At 36.6% G+C, this 24,345-nt stretch overlaps 1 protein-coding gene across 3 annotated transcripts in view; it reads right to left on the bottom strand.

The window, feature by feature from the left end:
• Positions 1-24,345, bottom strand: part of LOC120529567 (dnaJ homolog subfamily C member 13) — a 301,442-nt gene that overhangs the window by 19,169 nt on the left and 257,928 nt on the right. For all 3 annotated transcript variants that reach the window (XM_039753466.1, XM_039753464.1, XM_039753465.1), the window contains 8 exons: positions 23,582-23,695; positions 23,370-23,486; positions 13,417-13,594; positions 13,170-13,261; positions 12,838-12,937; positions 12,331-12,405; positions 12,082-12,194; positions 4,663-4,832 (listed from right to left, as the gene is read on the bottom strand). In XM_039753466.1, coding sequence (XP_039609400.1) covers positions 4,663-4,832; positions 12,082-12,194; positions 12,331-12,405; positions 12,838-12,937; positions 13,170-13,261; positions 13,417-13,594; positions 23,370-23,486; positions 23,582-23,695 — 959 coding nt within the window. The remainder of the gene's footprint in view (positions 1-4,662; positions 4,833-12,081; positions 12,195-12,330; positions 12,406-12,837; positions 12,938-13,169; positions 13,262-13,416; positions 13,595-23,369; positions 23,487-23,581; positions 23,696-24,345) is intronic.

Genomic DNA, 24,345 nt, shown 5'->3' on the forward strand with positions numbered 1-24,345 from the left:
TTTTGAGTACAATTTGCATGATAACACAATTTAAAACAAGCAAACACTCAGTGACTGTAATGTCATCACTGCCTCAACTGAGGCATTTTCAGATTGAAATGGGTTCCCCATGAGAGTAGAACCACAACAGATACGTATTTCATGTGTGGTTCCACAAAACTTTCTCTCTATTATAAAAAAAAAAAAATCCAGGGAGGGAAAGACTAGGGAGACGAGACATGATCTTCACGTGAAGATCACAGAAGACACTTAAAAGACCCGCAAGACGAAAGAGATTGGCCACGAAGCGTCTTGCGGGGACCTTAAACATGAGACTTTGTGCTAAGAGATTGACCCAGGACTGTCTCATGGGACACACCCTACTTAGAACCAATATCAAATAAGACCACGGGCAGGAAAACACTCAAGTCATGTAAAGGCTTTGAGCACACACAGATCTAGGGCTCTCAGCGCATATAAAGCGTATAAGGGCAATATGTTATAGATGAAACGTCGACGACTAAGTGAAGAAGAAACAGCAGTGCGGAGAAAACAGAACAAAAAGCGCTGGAGAGAAAAAATGCAAAAAACAAAAAGAATAATCTAGATGCAAACAAAGTAGAACTTCATAAAGATGTTCAAAAAAGGCTGGCGCTATTCACTTGCAGAGCAGGTTAGAGATTATGAAAGCAGTGGAATTCGAAAGGCTCAAAAAAAAGTTGGCACGATACAAATGCCTAACTTGCTCCCAGCTCTTAAAACAACGACAAGCAAAACATGCAGCTCGCCAGCACCAGAAACCCAGCAGATAATCCGACCGCTACTCCTTGCGTGTGTTCAGTCACCCTAACCCCCTCCCTTCACAACGCAAGCGGCAGAGATGCGAAGTGGCAAAAGGACAGCTGCTGTACAGGCTTTTAAATGTTCAATGGGCAGCGTAACAGCAGCAGAAAGACAGCAGATAATCCGACGGCTTCTCCTTAGCATGTGTTTAGCCACAACCCCCCCTTGACAATGCAAGCAGCGTTATACGTCCTGTGAGAAAGAGATTTAACCACGCCCGGGGGCCGAAATAAAGGACAACTATTGTTTTTACAACATCACGTGAGATAAGGCAGTGAGACATCATTTAAAACAAGTCCACGGACATCTAACCTAGCAGTTGTTGGACTGCTGTTGGCAGACACGCTTCATGTGCTCCCAGTTCTTAAAACGACGACAAGCAAAACACACAGCTTGCCAGCAGATGATCCGACCGCTTCTCCTTAGCGTGCATTCAGCTGCACCACACCTTCACAATGCGAGCAGCATTACACATCCTGCGAGAAAGAGATGCAACCACACCCGGGGCCGGAAATAAAGGACAAGTATTGTTTTTACAAACGTTTTAACGTAAAAGTGAAAATAATGCATGTGTAACAATTCCCATGAAACTAACAATCTCTTTAAATTGTATATCCAGTAAACAAAACTCGGGGGTGGTTGAGTGAAGCGAGCAGGGGCAGAGCCCCATAGTGCTTTAAAAAAAAAAAAGACTTCAGCCACCCTGCACAGTTACTTCTCATTCTCCCCATTGTGCTGGCAAATTGTACAGGACTATAAGCACTCAAACCAAGAGATTTATAGATGGTCGATGATATCATCTATCTGCAAATGGCTGACCATATTGTCGATGTAAATAAAAACCAATGACTGGCTTCTGACATTTGCATAAATATCCTCCAAGAGCCAGACTTCAGCCGTCACATTTTTTACTTAATCTTGTATGCCTCAGAAGAAAGCAAGCAGTGTTATTTGCAGCAGGAGAAGTGAAAGATTGAGATGAGCTATGAATTATGGTTCATTCCCCCACCCTGGAGTGCATGGAAGGACAGAGTAGCTGAAGTATAACATACCGACACAGCTCAGCTTATAAAGGCCATGGAACCAGGGAGCTGGGGTTACTCAGGCCCGGGCTACTTTTAACCTAATGTTAGAAATAATCTAGCAATTTGAGCAAAATTGAATATGTTTCCCTTTGTAAAAATAATTATGAAACTATAACATTAAGCAACCAATTAAATGCATGTCATTGAGAAGAATGGTTTTTAATATAAAAACTCTTACTGATTAGGGGACTACACTTTTCGTTAAGCAGCAGGAGTGCCCTGTGGCTGAGAAGAAGCAGTCTAATTACTGTAATGTGATGAACGCAAAGTTTGGTGTTGCGGTGCTCACGGGCTCAGAGTGCCCATGGTTTCTTGCTATTTACATTGTTCTTTTAGGTAGCTCACTATTGTTAAAATAACCACTTGCTGTCATTCTGAAGCTGTTCATTTGCATTATGAAATGTTAGCTCATACTGAGGGTCACTGATCATCAGGCTAATGCAGTTTGTCCTTGACTTCACCAATTTTTATTTTTTTTTGCATCATATCATGTAAACACATAATAAGAAAATGCAAAATATGTGCTAAGAAGCCACGATGAAACAGAACTAATAAAGATTTTTTCTAAAAATCATCCTGCACTTTCCATAGTATATTGGTAGAGCAGCTAATTATTTGTAATCAACAACCATTTTTCCATTGTCAAACCAGTACATGGGCAATAGCATCATACATTTGTAATGTTTTGAAATGATGATGTGGACTTCAGCCCTAATTCACATAAAGCTTTTATCCATAGCTCAGCAACAGCCATGTATACTGACAAATACATGTTCTTGTATATATTATACATTTTATAGGAAAAAAGGTAAAGGTTGTTCCCACATTGAAAAAAAGAATGTAACAGACACAACCTTTTAGCTGTGTAGCCTTCATAAGGTCCAAAAAAGGTTGCACTCCTTAAATATTGTGCCTCCTGCTATGTATGGCATAATACCATACTCACTGCCCTTTTTTCTGTTGTTGATACGGTATTACTGTCACTAGCCCGGGGGAGATATTCAAGTACAAATTTAACTGTACCTGTACAAATGTTCACTTTCTAAATAAGCAAATCATCAGATTATGGAACAGCACTACTTTTGAAAACTATATTATGTTGTCAGTTCTAATAAATAGCTTCTGTCTAATCACACTTCCAATGATGCACCATCTACAAATTTCTACAAAAATTTGTGTAATATCCATTGTACAGTTTATCATATTTTAGTCAAAGCTGGCTATAGCTCCATTATACTTGTTTCTAGATCACTCCTGTGACCAACTTAATTCTTGCCGAGCAATAGTAAACTGGCAATGTCACTAGGAACTTTAAAAACAATATAATTATTCTTGCATACCTCACCAGATCCATGTCTGTGCTTTGTTATGCATTGTGTGCTACACAAAATGCCACATATACAGTGGGTACGGAAAGTATTTAGACCCCCTTCAATTTTTCACTCTTTGTTATATTGCAGCCATTTGCTAAAATCATTTAAATTATTTTTTTTCCTCATTAATGTACACACAGCACCCCATATTGACAGACAAAAAAATCATTTTTGAAATTGTTGCAGATTTATTACAAAAGAAAAACTGAAATATCACATGGTCCTAAGTATTCAGACCCTTTGCTCAGTATTTAGTAGAAGCACCCTTTTGAGCTAATACAGCCATGAGTCTTCTTGGGAAAGATGCAACAAGTTTTTCACACCTGGATTTGGGGATCCTCTGCCATTCCTCCTTGCAGATCCTCTCCAGTTCTGTCAGGTTGGATAGTAAACGTTGGTGGACAGCCATTTTTAGGTCTCTCCAGAGATGCTCATTTGGGTTTAAGTCAGGGCTCTGGCTGGGCCATTCAAGAACAGTCACAGAGTTGTTGTGAAACCACTCCTTCGTTATTTTAGCTGTGTGTTTAGGGTCATTGTCTTGTTGGAAGGTAAACCTTCGCCCCAGTCTGAGGTCCTTAGCACTCTGGAGAAGGTTTTTGTCCAGGATATCCCTGTACTTGGCCGCATCCATCTTTCCCTCGATTGCAACCAGTCGTCCTGTCCCTGCAGCTGAAAAATACCCCCACAGCATGATGCTGCCACCGCCATGCTTCACTGGGGGGACTGTATTGGACAAGTGATGAGCAGTGCCTGGTTGTCTCCACACACTGAGGAGAGGCAAGACACATGACAGCCCGCATGGAGTTTGCTAAAAGACACCTGAAGGACTCTGAGATGGTGAGAAATAAGATTCTCTGGTCTGATGAGACGAAGATAGAACTTCTAAGCGGTATGTGTGGAGACAACCAAGCACTGCTCATCACATTGATCAGGGGACACAGGATGCGCCTGAGCTCAATTTTGAGCTTCATGGCAAAGGCTGTGAATACTTATGTACATGTGCTTTCTCAGTTTTTTTATTTTTAATAAATTTGCAAAAACCTCAAGTAAACTTTTTCACGTTGTCATTATGGGGTGTTGTGTGTAGAATTCTGAGGAAAAAAATGAATTTAATCCATTTTGGAATAAGGCTGTAACATAACAAAATGTGGAAAAAGTAATGCGCTGTGAATACTTTCCTGGTGCACTGTAAATGGCAAAACTGAGAAATTTATCTAGAGGAATGTTTTTAAAATTATACTACTGCTAACCTATAAAACCACTGTCTTCTCAGACCATGCTAGACAATGAATAATAAATATTTAAAATGAACAGAATGTGCTATATTTTTTTACCATGAAAATTAAGAAAGAAAATATGAAAGAATATTTCAGTATACATACTCTAACATCATTTCTCTAACCGTTGTTGACACCTTTTCTCTAGAGTTGTCATTCCATATCAGTTCTGGGTTTTCATGAGTCCCTTCAAAGATGTGAACTGCAGCTTCAGAATTATCTCTCATAGCATCCATGAAGACACCAGGGAGAAACTTCATCAATGCAAGCCTTACCTAGAGCACAAAAGAACTTCCTTTACACAATACTCTATTTAAAATGTTTTCTATAAATAACATATTTGAGCCACCCATAAAAGTAAAGGTAAATAGTATAACTAACTACAGCATCACAAACTAAGAGAAGATAATGAATACAGTATATGAAAATGAGAGATGGATAAAAAATTGACATACCTAGAACACACATTACCTTATCTATTCTAGGAGATATTTTATAAAATATAAATCAAAAACTTCCCCTTATTGTAAACATTTATTTATTGGTAATGTTTAAGCAAAAAATAAAATAGGTAACAGTAGTATTTAAAAGAGGACAAGGATAATTCTGTTACAAACAATTTTTCAAGATTCTGAAAGCATCACATACAAGGCTCTGCAGCTGTGAGGAAGAAATGCTAGCAATAGCAGCACTGTGCCACTGCTTATAAAAACCTGCTGAAATCAAGTTCTACATCATTCAACCAATTTCTATAACTGTCTAGTCTGTATAGCACCTGATGTTTGAATGAGGAAAGTATGTTGACAATTAAGTTGCAAATAATGTTAGGTAGGTTACCTCGCCATACCATAATAAAGATACTCATTTTCAAGAATCAGGGCTACAGTTTATGTCTGATTACTGTTCTAATTCCTGTTTTAAAGTGAAGATCCCATCTATGTACATTTTCAGGTACTGTCTATTACCAATTTGCTAGCACAAAGAAAACATTTGTGATGGACTTATATACTGAAACTTTTATAGGGATTTAATAAGCGTTCATGGGCTTAACATGGTGAGAAGTGTTTTCCTCAGTTGATTTTTCAAGCTTTTTCCTTGTTTGAAATATTTTGCTTATTTGTTGCCACTGCTTGCAATAAGCATAAAGATGAGGCTAACTGACAGCAACTGACAATAAAATCAGATGTCTGCGCTTCTCTATGTTAACTGTAATTATTTACATATTTCAGAATAAAAAAATGTACAGTACTTTCAAAATAACATGCTAATTATACTCTTAAACAATAAAAGTAATGTGAACATATACAACTTCAAATTTCTTACAAAATTAAATACAAATTACAGATATTTTCAAGTACAGAATGCCAGCAGAAAAAAAAATAGCTAGTTAGACAAGTTTGATGAAAAGCGAGACGATTTAACTGATTGTAAAAAGCAAAATGCAAAACATCATTGAACCTGTCTATCCGCCTGAGCCAAACTGAGAAACTTTTAAAGGCAGTGGGATTAACAAGTAATAATGACATGCTAAGCTGCTTTCACAAAGTACACTTTTGTAGTGAAATGGTAACAATCTTAAAATAACTGTGGTGTTACTTAATTCTTGAAAATTTGTTTTAATGAGTCCGAGACACTTTAATTGGTGTACTATTCCCAGTATTTGTCAGAAATAATTACGTATAAACTGTTAATTGAAGTACAGTAAAAAAGACAGCCACTGTAGTAGTATATATACAATGGCATGCAAAAGTATTCAATCCCCTGTGGCACCCTGGTCGGGATGCCCCTGCACTCTATATTCAGGGGGAGCAGCCCTGGGCAATGCAATACCTCCCCCTGGATGCTAGATGGCTGCCAGAGTTGGGTGTAGCCCTGTTGGGTCCCACAGGCACCGCCAGGGGGTGCTGCAGCTGGAACTCCTGAGCCCGTATGGGTAGCGTATTCACCACACCCAGAAGTGCAGCCGAAACTCAGTAATCAAGAGGCTGGGGTACTTACGGGTATAAAAGGGGCCTAGCAGCTACCTCTCCGGGAGCCAAAATCGGGAGGAGGAGGACAAGGGTTGCCTGGGAGGAGTGGTGGAAGAAGAAAAGAATTAGTGTGGTTTTTGTGTTGCTGTTTTTGGGACTGTGCTGTGGCTGGGGAACACTGTGGAAGACTTGCCACCAGCTGAAGAAAAATAAATTTGTGTTTTATTTTTATGTGTGCCTCCGTGTCCATCTGTGTCGGGTCGGGCGCCTATATGGCACCTTTTCAGACCCCTTGAAATTCATCATCATTTTCTGCACGACAAAAGATTTGTACACATATTTATCCATTCAGTATTTTATTTATGTCAACTCTTATGCTGTAACAATACATTTCCAAAGTCAACTTAAACTATTTTTAGTTATTTAACTGAAGAAGAAAATTCAAAAGTTAGTGTTTGCATAAGTATTCGAGCCTTAAACATTAATACTTTGTCAAAAACCCTATTGCTGCAATAACAGCCCAAATTCTGTTGGGGTTAGTATGTACCAGTTTTGCACATTGTTCAAGAATGATTCTATCCCCAATCTTCTGGCCAGAATTTAAAGAGATCTTCTAGGATGGTGGGATGGTGCCTCTTAACAGCAGATTTTCAAATAGTTCCACATATTCCCAATAAAGTTAAGATTTGGGCTTGGCCATTCCAAAATATTCACCTTCCTGTTTTTGAGCTATTCCACTGTTGCTTTGGCCTTATGGTTAGGGTCATTGTCATGTTGAGTGATGAATCTTCTCCTGAGCTGTAGGGTCATAGCAGACTGCAACAAGTTCTTCTTCAATATTGTGCGGTATCTGTGTCCATTCATTGTCCTTTCAACTCTGACAAGATTCCCAGTCCAAGCAAATGAAAAACATCTCCATAGCATGAGGCTGCCTCCACCATATTTCACTTTAGCTATGCTGTTCTTTGAGGCATGGGCAGAGTAGTTTTACTCCACATACAGTGGTGTGAAAAACTATTTGCCCCCTTCCTGATTTCTTATTCTTTTGCATGTTTGTCACACAAAATGTTTCTGATCATCAAACACATTTAACCATTAGTCAAATATAACACAAGTAAACACAAAATGCAGTTTTTAAATGATGGTTTTATTATTTAGGGAGAAAAAAAATCCAAACCTACATGGCCCTGTGTGAAAAAGTAATTGCCCCCGTAAACCTAATAACTGGTTGGGCCACCCTTAGCAGCAATAACTGCAATCAAGCATTTGCGATAACTTGCAATGAGTCTTTTACAGCACTCTGGAGGAATTTTGGCCCACTCATCTTTGCAGAATTGTTGTAATTCAGCTTTATTTGAGGGTTTTCTAGCATGAACCGCCTTTTTAAGGTCATGCCATAGCATCTCAATTGGATTCAGGTCAGGACTTTGACTAGGTCACTCCAAAGTCTTCATTTTGTTTTTCTTCAGCCATTCAGAGGTGGATTTGCTGGTGTGTTTTGGGTCATTGTCCTGTTGCAGCACCCAAGATCGCTTCAGCTTGAGTTGACAAACAGATGGCCGGACATTCTCCTTCAGGATTTTTTGGTAGACAGTAGAATTCATGGTTCCATCTATCACAGCAAGCCTTCCAGGTCCTGAAGCAGCAAAACAACCCCAGACCATCACACTACCACCACCATATTTTACTGTTGGTATGATGTTCTTTTCTGAAATGCTGTGTTCCTTTTATGCCAGATGTAACGGGGCATTTGCCTTCCAAAAGTTCAACTTTTGTCTCATCAGTCCACAAGGTATTTTCCCAAAAGTCTTGGCAATCATTGAGATGTTTCTTAGCAAAATTGAGATGAGCCCTAATGTTCTTTTGCTTAACAGTGGTTTGCGTCTTGGAAATCTGCCATGCAGGCCGTTTTGCCCAGTCTCTTTCTTATGGTGGAGTCGTGAACACTGACCTTAATTGAGGCAAGTGAGGCCTGCAGTTCTTTAGACGTTGTCCTGGGGTCTTTGTGACCTCTCGGATGAGTCGCCTCTGCTCTTGGGGTAATTTTGGTGGCCGGCCACTCCTGGGAAGGTTCACCACTGTTCCATGTTTTTGCCATTTGTGGATAATGGCTCTCACTTTGGTTCGCTGGAGTCCCAAAGCTTTAGAAATGGCTTTATAACCTTTACCAGACTGATAGATCTCAATTACTTCTGTTCTCATTTGTTCCTGAATTTCTTTGGATCTTGGCATGATGTCTAGCTTTTGAGGTGCTTTTGGTCTACTTCTCTGTGTCAGGCAGCTCCTATTTAAGTGATTTCTTGATTGAAACAGGTGTGGCAGTAATCAGGCCTGGGGGTGGCTATGGAAATTGAACTCAGGTGTGATACACCACAGTTAGGTTATTTTTTAACAAGGGGGCAATTACTTTTTCACACAGGGCCATGTAGGTTTGGATTTTTTTTCTCCCTAAATAATAAAAACCATCATTTAAAAACTGCATTTTGTGTTTACTTGTGTTATATTTGTCTAATGGTTAAATGTGGTTGATGATCAGAAACATTTTGTGTGACAAACATGCAAAAGAATAAGAAATCAGGAAGGGGACAAATAGTTTTTCACACCACTGTATACCTCTTTGAAGTCTGGCAAGAAAGTTCTATTTTGGTTTCATCTGACCTTAAAACCTTCTACATTTTAACTGGATCTTTCTCATGCTTTGTAGCAAATGCAAAACATGATTTTATGCCGACATTCTTATGGAATGGCTTCTTTCTTGCTATGCTCCAGTAGAAGCCTGTCCCATGAAGAGCTCTTAAAATTGTAGAACCATGCACCTTCATTCCAGTTTCAGCCAAAGAGCACTGCAGACTTCTGAGAGTGATGGTTGGATTTTTAGTACCTTCTCTCACTAGTCAATGTCTCGCTCTGTTGTTTAGTTTTAAGGAGCGGTCTGTTCTCGCAAGAGTTTGGATGCTGTGATGAGCCTTCCACTTTCTGCTGATGGATCCAACAGTGCTTAAAAGGACATTCAAATTATTTGATATTTTTTGTAGCCGTTTCCTGCCTTGTGCATTTCAATGACTATGTTGTTCACATCAGCAAAATGCTCCTTTGTCTGTCTTCATTTTTGCAGTGATTGTCCAACAAAGACTGTGGCTCTTACAAAGGGTGCTTTTTACATCCAGAGAGACTCAGAAGTAGTACCTAATTATATTTAATTATAACTGTCATCCTTGTGTCATTTGTGATTAATCTGTTATATGTGTAAATCTGGAGCTTCCAAAGTAAAGAAGTTTAAATACATATGCCTGCAGTGGGCTGGCGTCCTGCATGGGGTTTGTTTCCTGCCTTGGGCCCTCTGTTGGCTGGAATTGGCTTCAGTGGAGCCCCGTGACCCTGTAGTTGGGATATAGTGGGTTGGATAATGGATGGGTGGAAATACATATGCAAACACTAATATTTGACTTTTTCTTCTACAGTTAAATATCTACAGAAATGGTTTATTTTGACTTTGGAAATGTATAGTTGCAAAACAAGAGTTCACAATTTAACGGTTGTCATGTGTATGTGTATGGCGTCATTGGCAGTTTGTACCTTTCCTGGTCCTGATAATGGGTAATGACTGGATTTGTAATGCCGGCCAATGGTTCATGAGGAAGGGAGCACCTGGCTTGGATGGCTAAATAAACTGTAAGGGGACCATATTTAAAGCTGTGGCAGGAGAAAGGTAAAAAGAATAGACGAGAGCGCTAGACAGCAAAAAGGCAAGAGGGAAAGCTACAGTACTCACTGAAAAATGTCAGGTGAAGACGGATTTATTTCAACAAGAATCGTTTTCCTTTTCTCCTGGATGCGATGAAGTTATTTGAGAGAGGACCTGATAAGCCAGCATAAGGGACTGACTGGTGTCTGATTGTGCATAACAGTGGATACTTAAAGGACTCTGGTTTTCATTAATTCTTTTCTCACAGTTGTGTATTAGTGGTGTGTTTTGTTGAGTCTTTTTCTTTTTCATGATTCATGTTTTTAAAGTGCTGTAGCACGGTACTATGCATACTGGGGGTTTGTTTGTTTTGTACACTTTCTTATTTACTGCATAATAACAATTTTTGTTTAACTCAACATTTGCTTTCGCTAGTTTGCTTCTGTACTTGTGGTGGTCTAGTAAGGAAGAAGTGTTGGTCACTCGTGCCCCAGATAATTTTTTTATATTTTTATTCCCCTCTCTCTTTGCTGCCGCTCTAGGTTGACAGCACATATTATAATCGTGCTGGCATGGGGAAATATACTGTTACAGCATAAGAGTTCACATTAAAAATACTGAATGGATAAATATGTTTGCAAATCTTTTGTCATGCTGAAACTTATGACTTTTAAGAGGATTGACTACTTTGTCACACCACTGTATATTGTACATACATTAGAGGTCCTGTGTATATGTCCTGCACATCTTATACTGTAGATTAAGAGGAATTACAAGCAAATGGGCCATGTCTAACCACAGCTTTGTGCATACATTCTTTTTGGGAAACTACATACTTTTACTCAGGAGGACTCAACCCCTAAGCACTCTATTTCAGTTGAATAAATAAACAAAACAATTTAGTTAGCAGTCCATTAAATGAATGGAAAGCAATCTAATCAATATCATCTTGAAGTTGTGAAAAAGTGATGTTGACAATTTGAATTTATGTTGCAGAACTAAACTAAAGTCAGAAACCTTCAAAATCTTTAGTTGCATGATTCATGGTATTAAAAAGGAAAGAAGAAACCTGTTTAAAGACTGTTTTTTGTTAACACTGGTCCTAATCACTTAAATCAGGGGTGTTGAACTCCAGTCCTGGTGGGCTGCAGGTTTTCATTCTTACAATCTTCTTCATTAGTGACCCATTTTTGCTGCTAATTACTTCTTTTAACTAACTTGACTCCGGCCCTTTAGTTGTTTGTTTTTCCGCAATTAGCAGCCAAACAATGACGAGACACAAAACGAGTCACCACATGACCAGCTCACCTCTGCCCATCACACAATATCTGAATATAAAGAAAGGTGAAGGTCTCGGTAAGGCTGATCTCTCAGGTCACCAAAACATTTTACGGAAAAAAAACAGAAAATCAACAGTTTTGGAAATGTCTGCTGTGGCAGAATGAGAGCAGCAACAAGCCATGAAATTAAATAACAGGCTTATTTAACAGCAAGAATTAGCTTCTCATTAAGAGATTAGTTGGAATGAAATTGGTTGGAGTTTGAAGCCCCAGTTTAGCTGGCCATCTGTCAACTCATTTCACATCTCATTTCTGTTTTGCTGCAATTTAATGAAGATAAGTATCAATTCAGAGGACTGAATCCTTCTAACAGGGTTATTAAAATGATGAGAAAAAAGTGAATTAGCAGTGAAAACTGGTCACTGATTAGGAAAAGGGTGAGAATGAAAACCTGTAGCCACTGCAGCCCTCCAGGCTTGGAGTTTGACACCCGTGACTTAAATAATATTTATGTTTAATCTGAGTTTCCTCAAAACTTTGCTTTAGTGAGATAACATATAGCATCCCCAACTTTGATGAAGTCACTCACCTTGGGTCCAATCAATTTGTCTGAGGTCATTTTGGCAAAAAGCTCAGCAGTTTGAGACCGCACTTGAGGATGAGTGGAGTTGCAAAACATGTCAAGCAGGTATATCAATGCACCTGTAAAACAGATGATTTGGTAAGAGAAATATTTTAAGACTCTTTTGAAAAATACATTTAATTAAAAATTAAATGAAATATGCAGCAGAGCAATTTTCACTTTTATCTGAAAATATCAACAGAAGTTTTTGCTTACCTTTTGCCATGGCTTCTTTAATAATTTTAGTATTAGATGTAAGTGCATAAAGGGTTTCAAGAACAAGTTGCCGACCTAAAAAAGGAAAAATTTTAAAAAGTAAAAAGATAAAAAAAAATACTATAAACTAATCTAATAATGTGTCCCTTTCTAAATTTGGAATTACAGACTTTACACTGTGTACCATAACACAATAGCAAATATATAACAACTTCAGTAAACTCCAAAGTGTTACATTTACTTCAGTTAATTATTCTAGTGCAATTAATTACTTAATTGTTGCATTGTGAATAATTTTTCACAAAGGTTTTCAATAAAAAGAAATTATGACAAATAAGAGCAGTCAGATGAGGATGAATGACTTCAGTTTTTACCACTTTACTTAAGAGTAATATATCACATGAGCAATTAATAATATCCATAAACATGGAATTTTATTCAGAAATTGCATATGATAGTTAATTTTAATATACATTTACAGTGCACAGGAGTTTTGAGGCTTCTTACTTGATGGCAGTGAATGAAGTAGAACCAATAAGTTTGAAAGAACCAAGGAATCTGCAATGTTACTAACACATTCCTGGTTACTGGTCACAATGTTGACAACCTGTTGTTACAAACATAAACAAAAGAATGGAAATGAACCAATTAAGTCAGAAAATTAACACTGGCTGAACGCACATGACATATAACAAAGAAGAATGAAAAGTATTCTGGCTGTTTATATATTATAAGGTAAATTAGGTTGTCTGCTCCCTATATGAGCACATTACATTATTTAAAAATTTATAGTTTTAAAATTAAAATCTATTATTAAGATTCACAGGAAAAAAATGTACCTCTAGGGCCAGTTGCTGAACCTTCCCAGCCCCATGAACTCGTAAAAGAGAAAAGATCAACTTAAAATGACCAATGCATTCCGTTTCTGACCCTGTAGAAAATATTACCAAAACAAAACAGAGTTAGCAAAAAAAAAAATTTAAAAAAGTATGTACAATAACTTAATGATGTCATGAAATACTGTATGTGATATAAACAGGTCAATAATTTAAGAAAATAATGAAAGCTTTAAATAAATATATTTACCTGGGTTATGTTTAATTACATTTCTTAAAGCTTCTAGTGCCATTTCTACCCTTCGAAGTCGATCCCCATGTTGATCTGATTCCACCTTCCCTTTCTGAGTGATTGCCATTAGAGTATGGAGATACTGTGCCTGAGAGCCTATGTAATCTAGAAGGCTAGCAGCAAAAGCTTTTGGAAACTGAAATAAAAAGAATCAAACTAGACATAAATACAGGCCCTGCCTTTTGAAAACTATATAAACTATTTTACTTCACAAAATAAAATTTTACACTGCCTGAAAAATATGAAAGATTATTTCAGATTAAGCTTGCAAATTAAATTTTAAGAAACACACACTATATTTACATTACATTTCATGTCTAAACTGATGCAAAAATGTATATAAAACATTTTAAAATAGACTCATCTATCAATTTATCACAATTTACATAAACTGCTGTCTAAAAATGTGCATTTGAAAATATACTGTTAAGAAAATATATCCTGACTGGCTTAAAGGGCGAAATTTATCAAGAAATGCCTTAATTTCCAAGTCATAAGGAGTTAAGGCTTTTGTAAACTCTTTGCTTACTTTTGTACATTACAAAAGAACATTTTTCTCATCTGTAGTCAAGTATAGATGTTTGAGGCCTCCTCTCAATGAAAGTATTCATTTTATATTTTTCTATGATATCTTCTGGATTTAAAGACTTCTAAGGACAGCTTCCTATTGTAAAGAACATGCAATACAGTGATCCCTCGCTATATCGTGCTTCGACTTTCGTGGCTTCACTCTATCGCGGATTTTAAATGTAAGCATATCTTAATATATATCACGGATTTTTCGCTGGTTCGCGGATTTTTGCGGACAATGGGTCTTTTAATTTATGGTACGTGCTTCCTCAGTTTGTTTGCCCAGTTGATTTCATACAAGGGACGCTATTGGCAGATGGCTTAGAAGTTACCCAATCAGATCATGTATTACGTATTAAATAAAACTCCTCAATGATATACAATGTGCTTCCTGAGCGGTGCTTGATTGTTTGTTTTTCTCAGTCTCTCTCACTCTCTCTGACTTTCTCTGCACCTGACGGAGGGGGTGTGAGCAGAGGGGCCGTTTGCACAGAGGCTGTTTGCCTAGAAGATACGGACGCTACAATAAAAAATGCTGAAAGACTACCTTCACATTGCTCCCTTCTTTGCAGCTGCTTTATCGCGGTGCGCATACTTAAAAGCTCAACAGCACGTATTGATTTTTTGCTTTTCTGTCATGCTCTCTCTCTGACATTCTCTTCTCCTTTGAAGAGAAGATATGTTTGCTTTCTTTTAATTGTGAGAAAGAACTGTCATCTCTGTCTTGTCATGGAGCACAGTTTAAACTTTTGACTAAAGGGTGTTATTTCATGTCTAGAGGGCTCTAAAAATGTTAACAGTGTGGGAGAGTTTATAAGGGCTTAAAATATATAAAAATAACCATACAAACATAGGTTTTCACCTATCGTGGGGGGTTCTGGAACACAACCCCCGCGATCGAGGAGGGATTACTGTACCTCCTAAACATATGGCAGAACTAGAAAGGGTGGCAACTTCAACTAGTTAATCACTATCAGAATTGGATACTAAAGTAGAGAATGCAGGGCTTTACAAACCCAATGCTAAAGCTGGAGAAGAAACCCAAACAACATGCAAAATGCATGGCTCTAGCTGAGCTCGCAAATCATTTGACAGCCTTGGTTCAAAATTGTTTTCAAGAAGAATAGTGACTCATTGCTCATTCTAAATGGCAAATGGGCATACAGTATGTCACCTAAACATAACATTAAAAGTAATAAAAAAAAATTTTAAGCTTTTAATTGAAACTGTGAGAAGTAATTCTGTGTGGATAGGCGGGAGTTTAAACACGAACGCAACCAGTGCCCGATTTATAGATTCATAGATGCAACAAAAAAAGAAAAAATCCAGTATTATAGAACTAGCATAGATAAACTGAGACACGAGACAGAGTAATTTCTGCTACAACAAGGCTGTGTGGGATAAATTAAAAAAAATATAAAAGGTTGGGTTAGAAACCGGATAATTCTTAGAATATTTCAGAGAATGGAGGGTGTGGAATTTCTTACCATATTAATCTTGAAGTTCTTCAACAAAATATTTGATATTGGCCTTTATAATAACCGTAAAACTGATATTGTTTGCCTGACAAACATTCATAAGAGACTTCATTGTTAAATTCTCAAATATTAGGAAAGAGAAAAAAGTGTTTCACATTGCTAGGGGGAAAGGGATGCGAATAAGATCTATATGTTTTGTGATTTCAGTATTGGGATTGTAGAAAAATAAGTTAGGAATTCCATGAAGTATTTTGTATTTACCTAGCATAAAAATGACAATCTGAGATTAAGCGCACACACATTTAACCCACAAATTGAGAAGCCACTGAAAATGTATCTTGCTGACTGAATAAATGCACTACAAGCAGCCATATAGACATAAGCGGTGGGCTTTTTCTTGTAATAATGTAAGAAAAGACCACCCCCCTGTAGAAGTGCATTATTTTAGTTAGAAACCATTAAGTATTATTTACAATATAACAATCTATTGATATCAACCTAATATTATTTAACAAAATTATAGATTGATGATATTAAATGATTTATTTTGAATGTGCTAAAACTATGTTAGTTGTCACTGTGGACTTCATTGATATTATAATGATAGTATACCTTCATACACTGGAGCTTTGTTCTCTTCTTTTTATAGGTGACAAAATATTACTGTTGTCAAATCTTAAAAATTCTTATGACACTGAACCATTATATTTTCAGTTTCATACACCGAAACCAGCAACCACTGTTATTAATTATACTAACTCTCCAAAATCCTCTCTGATATTTAATTTCCTATTATGTGAAATTTTTGTTACATTCAACTATTTCCATATCTTATCCTTTTAGCTGTACTATTTTTTATTATGTTTCAATGCTAATTCCAATAATAATTCATTATTACATTTTTGTGGGAGAGTTGTTTGCTTCTGGTATGTGTTATTCTGTGGCATGTCAGAGGACTAGGACTTTGAACAGTTTGATCTTAGCCTTTGTTTGGGGAGGCAAATGGAGATGGGATTGGGCTATTCTCAATTTCTTTCTTTAACCTACTGCTACAAACTAATAACGATTGTAATAAACTGAACTTGATTTAAATTGATACTTAAGTTGAAATAAATGTTTCTTCAGATGATAACTACTGGAACAAAAATGAACCGAAAAACAGAAAGACGAGAATTAATCAGCCACACCTCCAAAATTAACAATGAACATCTATAATTGCCCACCACTGAGGCCTACAAAGGCTTTACAAACAAAATTTAATGTATTAAACACAAAGGAATTCAAAAAACTATTTGTATTATTCTTGTTATGAACATGGAAAGAAAGCAATTGGATACAAGCTCTAACAGATAACAAGCAAGTTTAGAATGACATTCTGGAAATGTTGCAAAAATTAAAGTCACTGAACATAGAGAAATAATTTATATACTTTAGAAATACTGTATGATCATTTACTCTTTAGAATCTAATGGAAAAGATGCCCTGGCTACAGAGTTTCTTTCATAAAACAGAAGTGCCAGGCATCGTGTATGGATGAACTGGATAGACTTTTAATGCTCTCTAACATTCTGAATGCTTTGAAATCGATATAAAGTGCCAGGCACAATTTTACCAAAAAAATTCTCAGTGATAATTTACACATGCTAGTCATGTTTTTAGAGCTAAAGTAGTAATATTTCAACCCAAAAACACTATTTTGGCATTAGCTTCTGCTTTTTCAAAGAAATAATTAAAACCTAGATAACCTACAGGCTAATATTCCTAGTAAAATAGAATTTGAACATTCTGAAAAGTGTGTTCGTTACTCATTTTACAAGGTTAAACTGGTCTTGTTAACAGCACATGATTTTTGATCAAATTAACCATAAAATACTCTATACACGGATCCCCAGAAACCCATTTATTTTACTACATGCAAGTTACAGTCTTTGCTAAAAGAGGCCTGACCGACTTTACTAACATTCCATTAATATTTACTGCAGAGATTATATTTCCTAGAGGTAGCATATCTAACATATATAGTACAAGTGCTTTCAAAACAGTGCACCTCAAGATAGTTAGAGGTAGTGTTAGGAGTAGGACTTTCCAGTTTGAACTGCATATAAAAAAATAAATATAATAATAATATTTTATTTTTCAAGTGCAGTGGTGTCAAACTCAAGGCACATGGGAGTGATCCAGTCCACAGACTTTTTTAATGTGGTCTATGTCATGTGTATTCAAAACATGTTACACATGGCCCGTGATTAGCAGTTGCTTTTCTCTAAAGATCCCATTTAATGTTTAAATCATATATTGATCATATTCCCACATAATTTAGCCAGATTACATTTGTACCAGCCATTAAAAGGCATCCTTTGTGTCTGATTACAATTAATTACACACTGATGTGGTAAAATGAAGATTATTTATTCACACCAAACACCTTTACCAAATACCTCTCTTCAATAATCAGCCACAGTAATACCATAAATGAACAATAAAGCACAATTCTTCTATCTTCTCTGCCCTGCTGAGCCTCCCGACTCTGACTTGTTCATGTGTGGCAGTAGGCTCCTTTTTAAGCCAGACCCGGGAATGCTTCCTGTGCCATTCTGTCTCCCCAAGGAAGCACTTTAGGGCCACATACAAAGTAGGGTGGTCCTCCCCTGGCAGCACCCTCTATCAATCCCAAAGGACCCCCTACTGGGCTGCACTTTCAGACTCCCTCTATGTAGCACCCTGCAGGTGTCCTGACTGGGTTCTCATTAGAGGATCACTGCCACCTAGCATGTGGTGAATGAAACCACTCCCATTCCACATCTTTTCTCCATCTGTCTGATATAATATACCAGCCGGATGTAAATTTATTTCCTTGTCACTCTGGCTCATTTGCCCGAGTACTCACATTGGCATCCCATCTGAGCAGGGGGAAATTTTCAGTTCCAGTCGGGATGCTCGTTGTTCTCATACAATAGATAGATGCCACTCTGCCAACTTCTTAAAGCTAAACAGGCATCATGGCTCTCTACTCTTCTACAGTACTAACATCTCTGTGCTGTCTGTGATTTTTAAAGAATATTTTAGGCTTTCAGACTTGCACGTTCTTGTTTTATTGATGCCAGATATGTTCATAATAAAGTTATTTCTGTCTTTGGCAATCTTGGTCAGCCTATGGCAATTCAGGAATTCAAAGTACTGTTATGCCAGTGGACTTGTCTGTTTGCTCTGTTGTACATTGTTGTATAGAAAAGTTCTTAACTCATTTCATAGAATGTGTAACATGAAATATTAGTATGCATCAGAAAATGAAAAATTGAACAAGAACAGGACAAGACAGCTTTGGGGGTATTAGTATGGCCAAAAATTTGTATCACAATATAATTAAAAACTATCATGGTTACAAATATATTGTGGTATAATCTATGTGCATATGCTTTTCACACTAAATCCAGTCCTTTTGCTGTCCTAATTGTATAGGTTAACAGTGGGTAGTTCTATTGAGATGTTAATTTTCATAAGGACCATTTTTATCAATTAAAGTAATTAATTTTAATCAATTAAAGCAATAGTAATAATAAATGTATATACAGTGCCCTACATAAAGTTTGAGACAAAGATAATTTTATCTTTTTTAAACACCGTTAAATTATAGTCTGCAATGTGCACTTTAATCTCATCTGAATTGTTTGATTTGTAACTTTAAACTGTGGAGCAGATAAAAATCATCCAGAACACTGGGACAGAGAGGTAAGCAGAAAAAAGGATCAGAATGACAGGGAGAATGAAATGCATTCCTGAGCAAATGAGTTTTAAGTTGTTTTTTTTTAAGAATTATTTAAGTCAGCTGATCTAATTAGACATACATAAATGAAAGACCTGTGTGTGTGTGCACGCGTGTGTGTGTGTGTGTTAAGCAGTCCACTCTGCTCACGCTTAACAACAGCCACTAGATGGAGCATGCATGCACTTTTATGTTGTTTTTCGGCGCTTACATGCACCTCACTTCTTACTATGAATGACCCATGTGCAGCAAGCACCGCCATGCAACAAAAATGTTGTGCTAATGACACAGTTGAAGAGACACAGTGTTGAAAGGAAGCAAATGCCTTGGCTCACCAACAGGGAACTGAAACACCTCAGCTACGGAGGGCAAGGCTTGAAGCTTTCAAAAAAAAACTTTGTCAATCTGGAGATATTAATCTTTGTCTCAAGAAAATAGGACTCATATTCCAGCAATACGGCTAAGATATGATATAACCAAAGTCTTCTTATGAAAGCCAATGGTGCAGCAAGCTCAGCTGGGTCTATGTCCTCTGCCCTGGGCAATTCTTAAAAGTTAAGTGATGCCTCCCCAAGTTCATGTATATAGTAAAACTGCTATAAGTGTTCAGGTTTTTTTTTTTGTCCCAAAGACCACACACAACTATTTCCTTTAAATTCAAATTTTTTTTTATTGTGCAAAATAAAAAAATAGAACTAATCCAGAAATTAATGTATATTGTACATTCCATTAAAATGGCATGGCCACCTGACCTTATAAATCAAGGAAAAATATGCCTTTGTTTCAAATATTATGGAGGGCACTGTAGCACCTTTCTAGTGATATGTTTCCTTCGGTGTCCTAAGCATGTAATTATTTTGCTTATAGGTAAATTCAGGGCTACTTTATTATCATTATGTATAACTTTACTGTGTTACTATCTTCTTAGACAATCATAGGGGTGGGTGAATGTCCCTTTTCAAAGTTCAAAGACATAATACAATTTAAAAATACTTCTGGAGAATGAAGTGTAGCAGGGCTATTGGGGAGAAGGACAGGTCCTCTTCAAAGTCTGGAAATAAGATTCTAAACAGTTTCAGACGCTAGAGGGAGGAAGAGAGTTATGGTTGTGTGTTGCTAAAGTGCTGCCTGTGTCAAAAGGTAACGGAACGCCATATACAGCAAAGAGGTGCTGAGTCATGCATGAAAAACACAACATAGGATAAACTGGGCACACAGTCAAAAGCCTTCTGGAGATTTACAATACAAGTGTACTGCCAACATGACCAGAAAACCTCCATAACAGTTAACTATCAATACAAGGAAAAAAAGCTAGAACTTGTTTTCCTGATGGCCCATGTCTGACTATCAGGTAAAGCCTCCAATGTAATATTTTAGCATAAGGTTTCCCTTGGGGCTACTCCCAGTTAGATAAGGTACCTGTCCATTGGTAATGGGTTAGGGTGAAGAATACAACAATTTAGGAAAAACCTGGAGTAGAACCACTACATAAAAACACATGAGACAGCCTATTGCCATTCTCATATGCGTCTTGCAAAAGGCTGTAAGTACTGTGCACTTACAGTAAAAAAGTCAAAAAATATTATGTTCCACTACAACTCACCAACATTTAACAAGTGCAGCAATTCTAGTCATTGAACTTTATGCTCTCATTTAGTTTTTTTCTTATATTATATTCCAAAAGTAAAAAATTCTAACACTAGATACTTGAAATTTTGTCTTTCGTGTGCTCAAGGAGCGTCACAAAAACTCAAAATGAAACAATAATGTACAGAAAAAGATCAATGAACAACTTTGGATCCATAACAATAAACATCAAATAAAAGATAAATATAGGAAACACAAGGCTCTGAATTATAATAAGAAACATTAAATGAGAATAAAAATACAAAATATTGCAAAATAATTTGTCATAATAACAATAAATGGAAGTGAGTAACTGAAAAAAAATTGTTTTGGATCTGCAGGCGTAACTGAAATGAGACATTGGTGAGGCTTCAGGAACAAAACTCCCTTCATACATCACAATGTGCCCATTAGACTAAAGCTGTCTGACATTTGAAAGATGCCCTCTAATGCTCCTTCAAGATACAGTGTTTGTAATTTCTTAAACGATGGCATAGTTCTTCTGCAATCCAATTACACTAAGAATTTGACCGAGAATCAACAACAATTCCTGTTAAACATGATAAACAGGAACTGTGTAGGGATTCTGGAACCCAAAAGATATGCGAGGTGCATTTCAAATATTGAGTGAGTTATTTTTTTTAAACATATGCTTAAGGTTTATCAATTACATTTTGATCTTACACTGAAATTAATCTGCTTTCATTTGCAATTTGAAAAATTAGACACATTCTGCGCATTAAGGTTTCCTCTCAGTTTTTCTATCCACACAAAATGAAAGTTGGTACTGGTTTATATGGAACCAGGAGTCTAAAGTACTAAAGGTTATAGTTAAAGTAGAAAAAGCCTTCGATATATTCTTTTAGATGTTTAATCACTTATATACTATTTTACATTGACATAGTGAAGACTGCTGTGCATTATTCATTGAACATGACAATAAAAAATATGTTATCTAATAGACAGTAATATTTGAGTCTCATGTCTTACCTCTCCTAAATAGGAACATTGCCACCATTTACAGTTTAAAAATGGGTGAAATGTATCAAATTATAAATTCTTTGTGTTTGACTACTCACAAAAAAGACTCTCTTGATCCTGCCAATATTCCCACTGATTGAGTAAGGAATAGGACTGATGATCTTTGCAGTTCACAGTTATCATTTCCAACATCCAATATCTGAGCCATTTGAATTTTGGCACTATGCAAATGTTATTACCTTTATTAAGCCCCACGCCTCACCAGACTTTGAGAAGGAGAGTAAATCAACTCTTTTCACTAACCAGGGTTATCCAACTCTAATCCTGGAATGCCAAAGTAGCTACAGGTTTTCATTCTAACCAGTTTCTTAATTCAAGACCATTTTTTGTTGCTTAATTAACTAATTTTGCCTTAATTTTAACTGAGGTGCTACTTAAGACTCCGACCCCTCAATGATTTCTTTTTTCCTTGATTAGCAGTTAAATAATAATAAAATACAAAATGAGCCAATGCATGACCAGCTAACCTGTGTTCATAATATACTGTACTATCTGAAAATAAAAAGGTGAACGTCTCAGTAATTGTTGTTTTGCTTGCTGTGGCAGAATGAGAGCCATCACCAAGCCACAGAATTAAAAATGGGTTTAATTAACAATAAGAATCAGCTTCTAATTAAAAAATCTCGTCAAGAGTAAAACTGGCTAGAGTTTGAAGCCCCAACTTATCTGGACACCAGATTGCTCACTTTACATCTCATTTTCCTTTAGTTGCCATTAAAGGAAAAAAAATGAAGCAATTCCCTGAGTTTTAAAAAAGGGTAATTAAAATGAAGAGAAAAAAGAAGTCAATTGAAAGCAGAATATGGTCACTGATTAAGAAAGAAGGAAGAAAAACCTACCGCCATTGTGGCCATACTTGAGCAGAGTTGCATACCCCTGCACTAGACCAATAGAAGCCCACCGAATTATGCCTGGTAGGACAGACAAAACAGTATTCCTGACTGCTATCTATTTATCAATTTTGTTCATAATAAAATGTCACCATTGGCTCTAAAGAAAAAGCATTATGACGTGGAAATTAAAAATTATGTGATATAAGAATGCTTACATTTAGCATTAAAACTGATATACTAAGAAACAGTGAAAAAGAACAAGGAAATCAAGAACTGTAAAAAGTGGAAGTGAACTACCATTTTTTTCAGGTGAAAATTTCACTGCAAAAAACTCAATATGGTACTCAAGGGAGTACCAAGACTTAAGACTGTAATGCTGTAAGAAGAAAATGAGCAATGGGAAATTTAAGTAGTCATGTGTTGTCAAAAAGTGCTAAAGATAAATATAAGGTAGGCACTCCTGCAGAAAGGCAATAAAGGAAAAGCCACGGACAAAAACACCTAGTAAACTGTAGATATTTAACCAAACTTTATGCAGAATCCCAAAGCTGAAAACATTAACATAATACAAAGTACATATTCAAATCAAAACTAATTTACCTCCAGTGAAAATGTAGGCTGTTCATTGTAGACTCTGACAAATATTTCCCCAACAATTAATTCTTTTGCATGTTCACTAAATACAAATTGTGCTCCAAAGCTTTGATCACACTCCCCCTGTATTAATAAAGAAAGGTTAAAGGCACTTACAAAATGAATATTATTCTGAATTTACAATACTGAATGCAATTAATATGATGCATATTCCTTACTCTCTTAATCATACTCTCCTGTTGACTTTCTAGAAACTCAAGCAGCTCAGCCCTGGTCCCATTGTTCCAAATCAAATAGGGATTCTCAGAGTTACTGTTCAAGAGCTTGAGGACCTGCAAAGAAAATAATTTAATCTTCATTTCTGCAAAACCTGGATGGATAATTCAATCAATTTACATACACCATTTATTAAGTGAAAATATCTCCGACTCCCTTAGGGTCCATTGTCCTTTCTATTATTTCATGTGGAATTTAACAATAGTAAAGAGAGGTATTGTACACAAATACATTTTCAGAATCAGTATTTCAGTTTATGTTGCCTAATAAATACAATTTACAAACTGCTTTCTTTATGTGAATAGTTTTATAATGCAAATTCAAGTGCATAATCCTAAAAGTTTCATGCATACTGTTGGAATATCTATTGTTGTATATTTCTCTAACTGATTATCCAAGGGAAAGTATAACATCAGGATACACTGCAGTCAGTTATAGGTAGATCTGAGTAATTTATGATTGTTTTGCATTGGATGTTGAGTTATATTTTGGGACAGTACAGCAGTGGATCAGCAAACACTGTTCTAGGTCAGTTGCCAAGATATAGTTATGGCGGAAAAGCCTCTTGCTCTTTATAGTCAGCAAGTACAAAAAAAAAAATTAAGGAAAGAGTTATATCTTTGAGTGATTTAATGATTGTTTACTTTTGTGGCAGTGTGACCTACCTGGCCGTAGACTGTACATTTCAAAGCTGCTGCTTCATTTC

Source organism: Polypterus senegalus, chromosome 5 (assembly GCF_016835505.1).
Source record: "Polypterus senegalus isolate Bchr_013 chromosome 5, ASM1683550v1, whole genome shotgun sequence".
NCBI classification, from domain to species: Eukaryota; Metazoa; Chordata; class Cladistia; order Polypteriformes; family Polypteridae; genus Polypterus; species Polypterus senegalus.